Here is a 12,061-nt window from a genome sequence, read left to right on the forward strand (position 1 = left end):
ACTGAGCATAGGATAAAAGAAGTGAACAGAGACACTGTCAGACAGAGAGCTGAGTCGTCCACACAGACGGAAGACGGAGCCAATCGGTCGGAAGCTGCTGCACTTCAGTTCCTACCACGGTAAGAAAAGTCAGTTAATATGAGTAATAATGACTTTTAAGACAGAATACTTTTAATATGTACATATATAACATGTACAACTATAAAATACATTTTCTGAAATTTCTATAATTGCAAAGCAGCACTGAGCGCGCCCAAGCACATGCATTTTGAAGCGTTGCAGGCGTTTTGCCCCAAAAATGTAATAATGACTGAGGAAATATTGACACATAGTGCTGCATAGAAGTTTGGTGGTGATACAACAATGCACAGTGGAGTTATGACAACATCTTCTCCTTTGGCGAAGGATGAATTTACTTCATTGCTTTTTTAATGCATTTTAAACGTCAATGCTCATCATGGGATTAATCTCAAAATACTATTGTGAAGGTCAATTTACTTAATGCCTCTCCACCTCTGCATTCTGAATATAAATTTTTCGAATGCGGCTTAAATCCTTAGCTGCATATCTTTTTCTTTCTGTATCATCATTTGACATTTAACATCAGGTCAGTAAATTAAGCAAATTGCAGTTTTTCTCCTTGGCAGCAACCAAAGCCTCTTTATGCTTTAACTCATCTGGTGTAAAGCACAGCCCTGGTGAGGCATCTGTTATTGATGTTATGGGATTATTAGAGACTTCAGTCCCCTTGTGTCGAGCACCGAGTCTCCATGTAAAACTCTTCCCTCCCTCCACCCCTCTCCGCCTAGGATCATAACCAGACTCAGCACTTTTCACCAGAATAATCAACCAATAAAACTGTAAATCAAAGCTGCTGTGGACGGCTTTTCAATTGCACACTGGTTAACCCCGAAGCATGTCCAGGGTGAGCTGTGATAATCACTATCGCTTCCTCTTGTTGCAGCAGCGTGCATCGATCGCTGCGTCCGGCCCAAGGATTATTTCAGTTTTTATGGAAATCGCTTTCATCCCCATCTCCGTCAGTATCTCGTTGAAAGACATTTTTACACAAATCGATTAAATGACTGGGTCCGAGACTGAACCTACAAAAGTTTGCGTCTGTTATAGAACTTTTTAAGGATCCTCAGATATATATATATATATATATATTTCGTGGACATCTTCTCTCCCTCCCCCCTTCCTCCCTGCTTGAGGCTCCCTTCCCCCCCCCCATATCTGCTCAGATTGCTGCAGCATCACAGGGCTGACTGCCTCTGACAGGACTCTCCTTGGACCTCTCCTCCAGGCCATTTGTCAGAAGGCAAGCCCCGCACGGCGCAGAGCAGATTGGCAGTTGGCTGTAACGGCGTTCGACGTGAGCGAGCAGGGGCCACTGTCAGGGCTCTGAAAGAGGAATCACACGGAGGCGAGCTGAATAAACACGATCCTCCGGCGTAATGACTCAGTTCATAGCACTTCCTTGACAACGGAGGCCTGTCGGGTATAAATGAAAACCCATGCATAAATATTCTCCCTGGTTAATATTTTATCAGCTACACGCCACACGGAACATCACAATGTTGATGAACCAGCATCCGTGCGAGCGCCGACCATATGTTGTTGCACATTTCTCTCTTTTTTAAATGTCTGTGAGCTTGTTTGCCACGTGTCTCTTCTTCCGAGGTGATTAATCATAATTTCAGACGTAACGCTGAAGTGAAAGAAAGAATAACAACACCTCAATTCTCCTGAGTGTTGTTCTGTTTTGCCGTAACACTCTTGCAGGAAAAAGCCTTTCATCAAACACCCATTTTGCAGCAGGATGCTTAAATCACAGCTGGCGTGGAAGCAGAGGTGACCAGTGTTTTTAAAGTAGAATGGAGATATGTGCTTCTAATTAGACCACTGGCTATCTCAGCAGACCTCCTGTCACTGTCGGTGCCCAAACCCTCTCTTTAATTACTCACAGAGGAAAGAGGATGTCAAGAGAAAATAGCGAGAAGGGGCCGTGTAAGACATGCTGCATGATTTCTGCTGCGGGCAGCCGAGATTCACACTACAGCACGGGGAAGGGTTCCCAGGCAGTTGACCGCAGAGAGAGGAATGTAACTTTGAAAGAATAATTACTAGAATAGAAATGTTTTCTTTTAAGTAATTTTCATACTAGCATCATTTCTCTAGACACTGTAAGTCGGTTGCTGAGCCTGAAATATCTTAACAACCATTAAATCTGCTCCAGACATTCATGGTTCCCAGAGGATAACTCCTAATGATTGATCCCCTGACTCTCCCAACATGAGGCAGACTTTTGTGTTAATGGGCGTTAAGTTGATTGCTGCACACATTCAGGTTCCATTCACGATAAATTGTAGTAACTCCCCTGTTTTCTTATCTAGCGCAAAAGATTTGATTCGTTGTATTTTGTTTGTGAATACTGAATGTTTAGCGTTTAACGATGGACAACGTTTCCCAGATAAGATACAGGTTCTGCCATTTTGCGATGTTGATGTCACTTTGAGCCAGAGCCGAGATCGTGCCTGAACCTCAAGTACGAACTCTTGAGCAAACATCGGTGTGATAAGAACTAACTAAAGTGTCAGAAGCCATGTTTGAAAAAAATGGATCTAACATGTAGGTTCTCCCCCAGCCACCAGGGGGAGAACAAGATGATTTGGCTCCAGTTTGTAATAAGTATAACTTGGAGTCGTAGCTTTACAATATGTCCCATCATATATATCAAATGCTACCATGCTAATGTGCTAAATTATGATGATAACTTAATAATGTACCAAAGAAAACCCCATAAAGGCTCCTTCTCTGCAGGAACCTTCAACAACGGCTTCATATTGAATGGTGTAATCACGTTTTTTAAAGCAAATGCACTTTTCTTGAGCACGTTTTCGGTTTATAATGTTTTGACGGATTACAATTTCTGGCAGTAATATAACAGTAATCAAACATTATTACCGTGGTGCACAGCTCCGTGTGGTTGTGGTGCTGCAGCAGATTCCACAGCCTCTGCTGGGTTACTATAGTGTGGAGATTTTCCAGGCTGAGATGTGATGGGAGAAAGCTTGTACTCTGACACCTGTGACACATCACAATTACCCACAAGCCCCAGGATTCTAATTGCATGTGTGTGTGTGTGTGTGTGTGTGCGTGCACGTGTGAGACAGGTACATGCAATCCTGCTCACCGGGGGAAGAAGAGCCAGATAGAAAGAAATGGGGAGAGACAGATAAACACAAAGTTGATGTTTTCACAGTGGAAAAAAAGAAAAAACACACAAAAAAACAAACAAGACAACACTGCATTCTCCGGCTTGTTGGTGGGTCGCACACCTCCGCAGTTACCATGGTAACAGTCATCCCTGTGGAGAAGAGTTCCGGCTCCATCCCTGAAGCCGGCGTTTGATTGAATGGTTGTCAGGATGCAAGACAAATGATGACGTGTCAGAGCACCGCTGACAGACGCGCCACACACCGAGGCACAGTTAAGAGCAATGAAAGGTTTACGCATATATGTGTGTGGACAGCGTGTGTTAAAAAGCGGGTCATCAGGGTGTGTTGGGGGGGGGGGCCTAGAAGGTTTCTCATATATATTTTTGCCGCCCTGAGAAAAATATCAATGAGTCCGCTCACTCCTCATCCTGGAAATACATGCATGCATATTTTATGGCACGAATTCTCCCTGAGTAAATGCACGCATCAATAAAACAACCCTGCGCTGTGTGTCTGTGTGTGTGCCGGGGTTGGATGTTTACCGCGGCTCAGATTTTGCATGCGCAGCAAACGCAATACTACCTTTTAACAGTAATGTGCCGAGGTTCTACGAAAACACCATTCTCCAAATTGGAAAGGGATTGCTGTCGTCTCTTCGAATCGTGCCGCCGCTTCCTCGGCAACCTCTTGCCTGCACACGCTAATAAGCGAGGCCAATAAATAAGGCTTTTCGCGCGACCCGAGACGTGCCAGACACGGGGAGCTGCATTTAAAAGGCGCATTATCAAATCTGTGTCTCGTAAGTGCCTCGCTTTTGTTGCCTTTGTGCGATGTGAAGTTCATTTCCAGTGATAATTAAACCCTTAGCACATTTTCATCTTCTTACCTCTACTTTGCATAATTATCCTCGAGGCCACTTTCTACCGCTAAGGAATTTTTTAGCAGCTGGATAGTGAAGACAAAGGCTCCTCTCGAAGGATGTGATGTGTGTACAGAGGAAAGAGACTTTTCAGCTCTGGGCACGTCGGAGCAGTTGGACTCTTATTGTGGCACCGAATTAAATCTGTTGATCATAACAACATTAAAACCCTCATGCAAACGAAACACTGTGAACACCAAGGATTCCTTATTCATTTATTTTTTTAAAAGGCAATCAGCCGCTATTTGGTCACGATGATTCCGGCGAATATCAACAAACACGTTCACTAACAATTGCACACAATCCTGCTTCTAGAAATACAAAACCATTCCAAAATCCACAGATATTACAACCCCCCTCCCCCCCACCCACCCGAGCTCATATATGCATTTTGTACGGCTGGTAGGAGAGTGCAGCAACAGTGGGCTGCCAATTGCATAAGTGGTTCGCTAATGCTATGGTTAAGTTTATGACCCCCGAAACAGGCTGTTTCATTAGAGGTGAGTGTGGAGCAGCGGGAGGTCAAAGATGCGTTTTATAATATACGGCACTTACCACAGCCGAGTCCGTGCACCTGTAACTTTTCATCTGTGAGCTATTACAAATGGCCTTGTGCCTTGCGGCCACTTTAAGCACTGAGGGGGCCCAGATATTCAGAAATATATATAAAGACAATGGAGCAATGCTTTGAGTTTGTTCTAAAGGCGACTTTCCTGAATTTGCGACCTTAATGGGTGAATCATTTTGTCATAATTTCTCTTTTCTGAGTTTAGAGTTTAAGATTCGAGGTTAAGATATTGATAAGTAATCATTTACAGCAGATACAATGCGTAAAGCAGAATAATCCTTTTCTTTGAGGTTGTAGCCTTTCGAGCTACATTAGATTCATAACACATTATTTTTTGTTGTATACTGGAGTAAAAAATTTGCTTCACAATTTACTAAATTATATTAAATAAGCTAACATGACCAAAGATGAAACACCCTCAGCTCTTTGGAGCGTGGCGCCAACTTTCAGCTTGTTGTTTTAAGTCCAGTCATCATTTTAAAATGTGGCCTGTACTCATTTTGTGTGTTCAGCCGCTGCAGGCTGATTTTTTAAGCAGAGCAAAATACTTATTGTGCGCTTCCTCCTCAGCTCAAAGACAAAGTTAAGCAACTTGTTTGACCCAGATTTTCACTACAGGAGTTGGTAGAGAACACAAGCAGAGCTGAAGCAAAACTGTAAATTCTAAGTCCTGTATTTTGTCTGACTTCCTTTGATATGTATGTGAATCATCCTGATTATCATCTGGCTAAACAAGACTTAGTTATTCGTCTCATTGATCAAACACCTTTAAATTATCAACATAGGATCTGGTTTAACTTGAACGGACTAAACACCCCCCCCCCCCCCACTACACCAATGACAATGAGGCTTATGAGCTCACATTCAAGGTCATTTTCCTCATGTGACAGTCAACACAGGGTTACATGACATGTGAACGTATGAAGAGGAAGGAAATAACAAAGCAACGTAAGCGGAAACCATAATGAGCCCCCCCCCCTCTCAATAACTAGAGTAAAGTAGAAGAAACACGCACACAATGTCAACTTAATCAACAGAGAAGCTTTAACACAGTGTTTTTTTTTTATACAGACGACCTTCAGGTATATATCAATTACTTCATTAGGATCAAGACTGTTTATTGTCAGTGCCCCGGTAGAAATCTCTGTTGACTACTAGAGTCCACAGTCATTCATCACCTGACCTCCACTCACTCACTGATCACTGCATAATGTCCCCGTCACACCTCCTCCTGCATTAATTGTCACCCGTGCATCCGCGTTACATAAGTATCAGGTCTCCGGTTGTGTTATAGAATGAATGCAGTCAAGAGAAAGTGTGTGGTTTCCATCGAGGGAGTGACTGCGGGTTTGTGTGTGTGTGTGTGTGTGTGTGGGGGGGGGGGATGGGTGGGCGGCGGCGGTGAAGGGGAGATGATAAATGAGTCCCACACCATGCTGTCATTTGTAGGTTGGCATCCAGTCCAAAGCACAATTTAGTGTAAAATATGACGCCGGCTCCTCCAGATGACAAAGTTTAATGCTGATGTATGAACAGACAGAGAGCGTCGCCAGCTGCTATTGAACAGAAGGAGGTGGCCATTCTTCTCAAAGGGCAATTAATTAGCGCGCACACAGGCGCCACAGAGGACGGACTCTGCTCTCGTGGCTGTAACAACAACAACAACAACAACAACATGCATTGTTTCAGTTGTTTCTCACTGTCCATCAACCGTCCAGGGAATTCAATCCATAACCCTAACCCCCCATTTTTTTTACAGCATCAAACAACGAATTAAAACAATATTTACTTTATTTGAACGTGTTATAAACATCAGTGTTGTATGAACTTAAGTGAAAGTCCCTGTCCCACTCACTAACATGGAGGAGACAGGGTTTCACGTAAAGGTCATCGTCAATGTCTGGGAAGATCCCTATAAAAACCTGTTTCGTTCATTTTATCTCTACGCACCCAAACGGGGCATCGGAGCATTTTGTTCGTACGAGATAAATCGTCACACAACCACAAACAGCTTCTCACAGGGTATTGACTCGGAGTCCAGGTGCAGTGAACTGACTCCTTTCAGCCTCTCGCACTCGAAACATCCTTTATTTTTTTAATTGCACAGATATCATGACAGATCCCAAGAGGAAGTTAAATTTACATCTGGATTTTGGCATTTCACTGCAGCTGTGCACTTTCAGCCGCCACCAGGCATTCTGCAAAGGTAAACGCTCGTCATGTGACATCTATTTATCCATCGACGTGTGATGTCAGGAAGGGCAGCAGTTATTTTTTTATTTTTTTTAAGTAAATAAACATTAGATTTACACGCCCCCACACCTCCTCACAGCTCAGGTGGTTTTCTGGTTTAAATCTCGGTCGATGACACAAATTCATCATGAGTGTAAACAACCTACACATTCCCTACGTCCTATTGAGCCTTTCAGAGAAAATGAAACCTTATCTTCAACTATTATTTACAACTCGTGGAACACAATCCGCCTGTGAACTTCACTTTTGCATGTTGTCCGTAACTCATTGTCTTCCCTCTTGTGTTGGACACTGTATTTAAGGTGGGAGATATTTTCACGAAGTCCAGACACGGTCCTTGTTCTTCTGAGAGGTTCTGCGGGTGAGAACGACAGAAACAACTACAGTAAGTGGCATTAATTAATCTTTAAAAAAATATAAAATAACTTATTTTGATCCTGCACAAATTTGTCATTTTATTCTCTTTTCTTTATTTTTACAAATACCAACAGCTCCGCTAGGAATCGCAGGTCTCAAGCTCCGATATCTTCTGCAATCATGATCAAACTGGTAATGCATAACTCTGTATTATGTCTATTAAGTTTTCTATATGCACAGTTCGTCCTATTCTGTAAGTGCAACCTATCTAAATCCATATTTCCCCTCATATAGTTGTGTGTGGCGATTGTTGCTGGATTGGTTTTCGGTAAGTTTATCTCTTCACCTGCAAAGACCCCGATCATTTGTCAAATATATTGATGGCATTACAATGTACGGGCACAATCACAAATACACAACATTGTTCTGATTATCTTGACCAGAGAGCAACCAGCAGAGACTGGAGGCCAAGAAACTGGAGCCAGAGAAACTGGAGCTCAACCAACTGGAGCCAGAGAAACAGGAGCTCAACCAACTGGAGCCCTTTTTAGTGAAACCAGTTCCTACAAGTAAGTACCTTTTTTTTGTCTCACGTCTGATCAGGTGTTGTTGAATGCAGTAAACCGAATTTATAAGCATATAAAGTACAAACTAAACGATTCTGTGGTTCACTTTGCACGGAACAGTCTGACAAACACATTTCTTTGTTTTTACCTCCATCCAGAGTTTCCCTGCGACTATCCAACCCACATCCGTGAGAACCTTCAGAATCTCTTTTTGGACATTTCACAATAACTTATACAAAGGACTCAACTTAACTTAAATTAAATATCTTGTTCCAGAGTGCTGGACGGACTGGTTTGACAGAGATGACCCCACTGGATCTGGAGACTGGGAATTGCTCTACAATCTTCGTATTGAGAACCCAGGAAAGATCTGCCCCAAACCAATCCAAATCGAGGCCAAAACTCTGACTGGTCTCAGTGCGGCTGCAGCCGGGGATGTGATTTTTAAGTAAGTATTATGCAATTAGCCTTTTAGATACACTATTTACCTTTTGCTTTTTTTGTTGAACTGGAAACATGTATTGATTTGCCTTTATTATAGTATTGTTCTTATATTGAGTAATAATCATCAGATAAGTTAATGACTTCTGATATTGAATCTGAGCTATGTGCCAATATTACAGATAGACATATGAAAGAATGGAACAATGTGGAACTTTTATTAAATTCATTTGTTGTATTAAACTGCAACTTTAAAAAAACGTTTTTAAAAAGTTAATTTCTATCCAGTTTATTGTCTTCAGTAATTATCTCTCTTTGTTTGTTTTGTCAGAAGCGACTCAACAACAGGATTCATCTGCAAGAACCAGGACCAGAAGTCCAAGAAGATGTGCAACGATTATCGCGTTCGCTTCAGCTGCCATCCCCCGTTCTGTGGCGGAGGTACTGTGTGAGCACGCTCCACACCTGCAGAGTTAAGTTGTTTCCCTGCCGTGCAGTCGTAACATCTCTTGTTTCCTCACTTCCTGCAGTGTGCTGGACCGACTGGTACGACCGGGACCGTCCCTCTGGGACAGGGGACTGGGAGCTTTTGAGTAACCTGAAGAAAGAAAACCCAGGACAGATCTGTGACAGCCCGATGTACATTGAGGCTGTCACCACTGACACCATGACCCCAGCTATCAGCACAGGGGAGAACTTCCTCCAGTAAGTTTCTGTGATAAGAGACGAGAGATAATAATCTCTATGTGGTAATTAATGACCATCAAACAAAGTGTCCTAATCATCAGGATAAACCGCCACAGAGCTGCTGCTGAAACAGTGAAGGGAAACTTTGTAAACGCACATTTACATTAGACACATTTTAATGAGCCCCAGGAGAAAACCACCTACTTCCACTTCCTGTGTGGTGTGAGGGGCAAGAAACATGGCCGCTCAAATTGAATGCTGTGTATTATTTATTTAGTTTTCTTATTTATTTTTGTACTATTAGGGTTAAATGTTAATGAAATCAAAACTAGAAGGGCCCTCTGAGTGTCTGTACCTTTATACATTATCACCTTATTGCATTCACATGTATTGGGATCAAATATAATAATAAAATCAGTTCAGTAGTTTTGACGTTGCCCAACCGACAGACTGACAAACCAATAAAATCATATCATTCTTGGCAGAGGTAAAAAGTTGTGTTTTAAATTATTTTAAAGTGAGAAAGAAAAAACTGATTCCTCGATATTTGACTGATTCTTCATGACCTTGGTTCCTTTTTCAGCTACAACCCAACTGTAGGATTCGTTTGCCGAAAGGCGGACCAGATAGATGGCGAATGTCTCAACTATAAAGTGCGGTTTGGATGCCCGTGCAAGTGATTCCACGGAAACACTGAGGTGCCGCGGCGAGAGAGGAACCCTTTTCCAATTTTGATCTGCTCTGTCTTTTCTCGTTGATTATATGATTTGCTTCTCCTGATTGAGAAGCACACAGAAATCTGCCTTTGTCACAGTAAACTTGTGGTAATTTTATCATTTAAATTGATTATTTTCCCGTTGTGAAACCAAATTTGTATCTTCAGTGGAAAATAGGTCTTAGGTGCTCTTTCTCTTTCTTTCCCTGATCTCGTGTGATGACGACTGTAGAAGACAAATCACTATCAATAAAATAAAATGATAAAAAAAAATATGAAATCTCTTTTCTCATTAAGTTCCACGCTGCTCAGCTTGTTTGCACTGCGCTAATGGGCTCACAGGCTTACGTGGGGCTGTGGTTCGGTGTGAGCAGTGCAGCCGTAGTATATGTCAACAGATGGCACGAGGCACAGACGGTGGGAGGTGCCGGGTCGCTGGGGGAATGAGGAAAAGTCAGTGAATCTAAATCTGAAAACCTCCATGTGGACACTGACAAGCACATGTACAGCAGTAGCAGTAATCATCTGTATTATCAGCACATGTTCCATGTCCTCTTCTGGGGTGAGAGGTCGTCAACTAACTAGAAGGTCGGGGGTTCGATCCCCATTCCCATTCCTTAGGGGGATGGATGCTGCGATACTGTAACGCGAATCCCTCCTGGCAGTGTGTGAGTGATGCATGAGAGAGAAAGATGCACTGTTGGAATGTGAAAACACACGCAAACAGGAAAAGGACACGTGCAAATTATTTCATCAATTTGACGACACACAAGCTGCAAAAAGTCACAACACGTGCAAATACAGAAACAAGCTGCGAATTGAGAAAACGACACCGGAGATGTTTCCAGCTAATTTGTGCTGTAAAGTTTTTGGAGCGACTACAAAACTTCAGCCACGTTTCCCTCAAAGTCGAACGCTCCTGCAGAAACACGAGCTCCAGCGAACAGAAGCAGACACACACGCCTGGTGAGGGGAACATGAAGATACAAGGTGATCGTCCTCAGGAGAAGAACACTTGTGATAGGAGCTGAAAGAAACTCATGATGCGCAGAAAATAAAATGAGGGTGTGACCACTTCCTCAGCTGTGGATTAAGGTGTTTTGCTCACACTGGCACCGCATCGATATTCCTATAGAATCCTACTGCTCTGTAGCTTTGAACGTGCATGTCTGTCCTCTGGTGAGACTACGGTGAGGCGGTAAACGTTCCCTCGTCCCCATTTTGTTATGATTAAAACCCAAAAAGGGGAATTCTGACAGTGGTGGCGAAAGCAAAATGAACTCTGCACTAGTACAGAAGTGTCGGAGCTCCGGAGCGTTATGGGCGTTCCATTCTCTCCCATTAATCTCCCGATATTCCATGGCTGTGAAGGCCTATTTATAGAGCAGGGGATGATTAAGTGGTGAAGCACTGTGCCACAAAGGGAACCAAGCTCATTTTCTTTCCTCGTCCTCTCTCTTCTTTCCTCGTGCTCTACCTACATCCTCTTTTTCATTCCCTCCCTCGGTGTCTTAATGTTCTCTCTCGCCACCTCCTCCCTCTATCTCTACGTACTTTATTTTTTCACATAGATTTTATCATAACTTCATACTCAACCTTCTCTTGCAGAGCTGTCAGTGGAATTACAGCCTCGGGGGGGATAAGTGCCTAAATGCCTCTTTTTTTCCCTATCAAGAGTTTGACTGAAGGGTTTATGGACGTGCTAATAGTTCTGGGAGACGGCTTCAGTAAGAGAGGATGAGGGGCGTCCATTCAATGTGAATAGCCGAGAAAAACAAGTGCAAAGATGCAACTTGCACTTGGTTTTGCAGAGCGTCCTTGAGTGGAAGTAGAGCACGGCACAGCAGAAAAGGTTAAGCTAATTTTCAAGTGTACAGACGTGATTAATGGAGGAGGAGGATGAGGAGAGGATGAGGATGAAGAGGAGAGAAGTGACTGCGCTCATGCTCAAGAACCGGCCTCATTCACCCCCCCCCCCCCCGAGTTTGACGCTGTGAGGGATTGGTAGCAACGTTTTTCTGCAGGGTGGATCTTCTTCTGGGATTTCTACAGATGCTGAGCTCCTCTGTAGCAAGTGTTTGCACCTTGGAAACTCCACTGAGGAGTTATACGAGAAGCAGAAACAACAGAGAGTACTAGAGAGTAGTAGTAGTAGAGTGTCTGCGGGTATTTGACCAGTGGCTTGTTCAGATTCCATATTGAGACTTAATGTAGTAGTTTAACTCTTATATGATGAACTCTGAGCAAAAGAGACAAACGCTGTGTTTCTGTCAGTAACTTTAAGAACTATACTCTGTAAACAGACATTTACCATCAAATTACAGTAAAGCATTA

The 12,061-nt window shown here is 43.0% G+C and overlaps 1 protein-coding gene across 2 annotated transcripts; it reads left to right on the top strand.

Moving 5' to 3' along the window:
• Positions 1 to 50: 50 nt before the first annotated feature.
• LOC133973729 (mucin-5AC-like) lies at positions 51 to 9,981 on the top strand. 2 transcript variants are annotated; one of them, XM_062411753.1, is made up of 10 exons: positions 51 to 107; positions 7,264 to 7,346; positions 7,453 to 7,510; positions 7,613 to 7,646; positions 7,762 to 7,887; positions 8,043 to 8,072; positions 8,161 to 8,332; positions 8,657 to 8,766; positions 8,856 to 9,030; positions 9,596 to 9,981. In XM_062411753.1, exons 3-10 carry the CDS (start codon positions 7,499 to 7,501, stop codon positions 9,690 to 9,692), a joined length of 756 nt encoding a protein of 251 aa, XP_062267737.1. In that variant the 5' UTR covers positions 51 to 107; positions 7,264 to 7,346; positions 7,453 to 7,498; the 3' UTR covers positions 9,693 to 9,981. The 2 variants fall into 2 exon arrangements, with proteins under 2 accessions (XP_062267737.1, XP_062267736.1); XM_062411752.1 differs by having other exon boundaries at positions 54 to 119.
• Positions 9,982 to 12,061: the final 2,080 nt, after the last annotated feature.

Source organism: Platichthys flesus, chromosome 18, assembly GCF_949316205.1.
Source record: "Platichthys flesus chromosome 18, fPlaFle2.1, whole genome shotgun sequence".
NCBI lineage: Eukaryota > Metazoa > Chordata > Actinopteri > Pleuronectiformes > Pleuronectidae > Platichthys > Platichthys flesus.

Bases quoted from the DNA above. Each gene is read 5' to 3' on its own strand.
- LOC133973729 (XM_062411753.1), top strand. The intron at 7,888-8,042 runs GTAAGTACCTTT...ACCTCCATCCAG, and splicing joins AGTGAAACCAGTTCCTACAA to AGTTTCCCTGCGACTATCCA. The intron at 8,333-8,656 runs GTAAGTATTATG...TTGTTTTGTCAG, and splicing joins GCCGGGGATGTGATTTTTAA to AAGCGACTCAACAACAGGAT.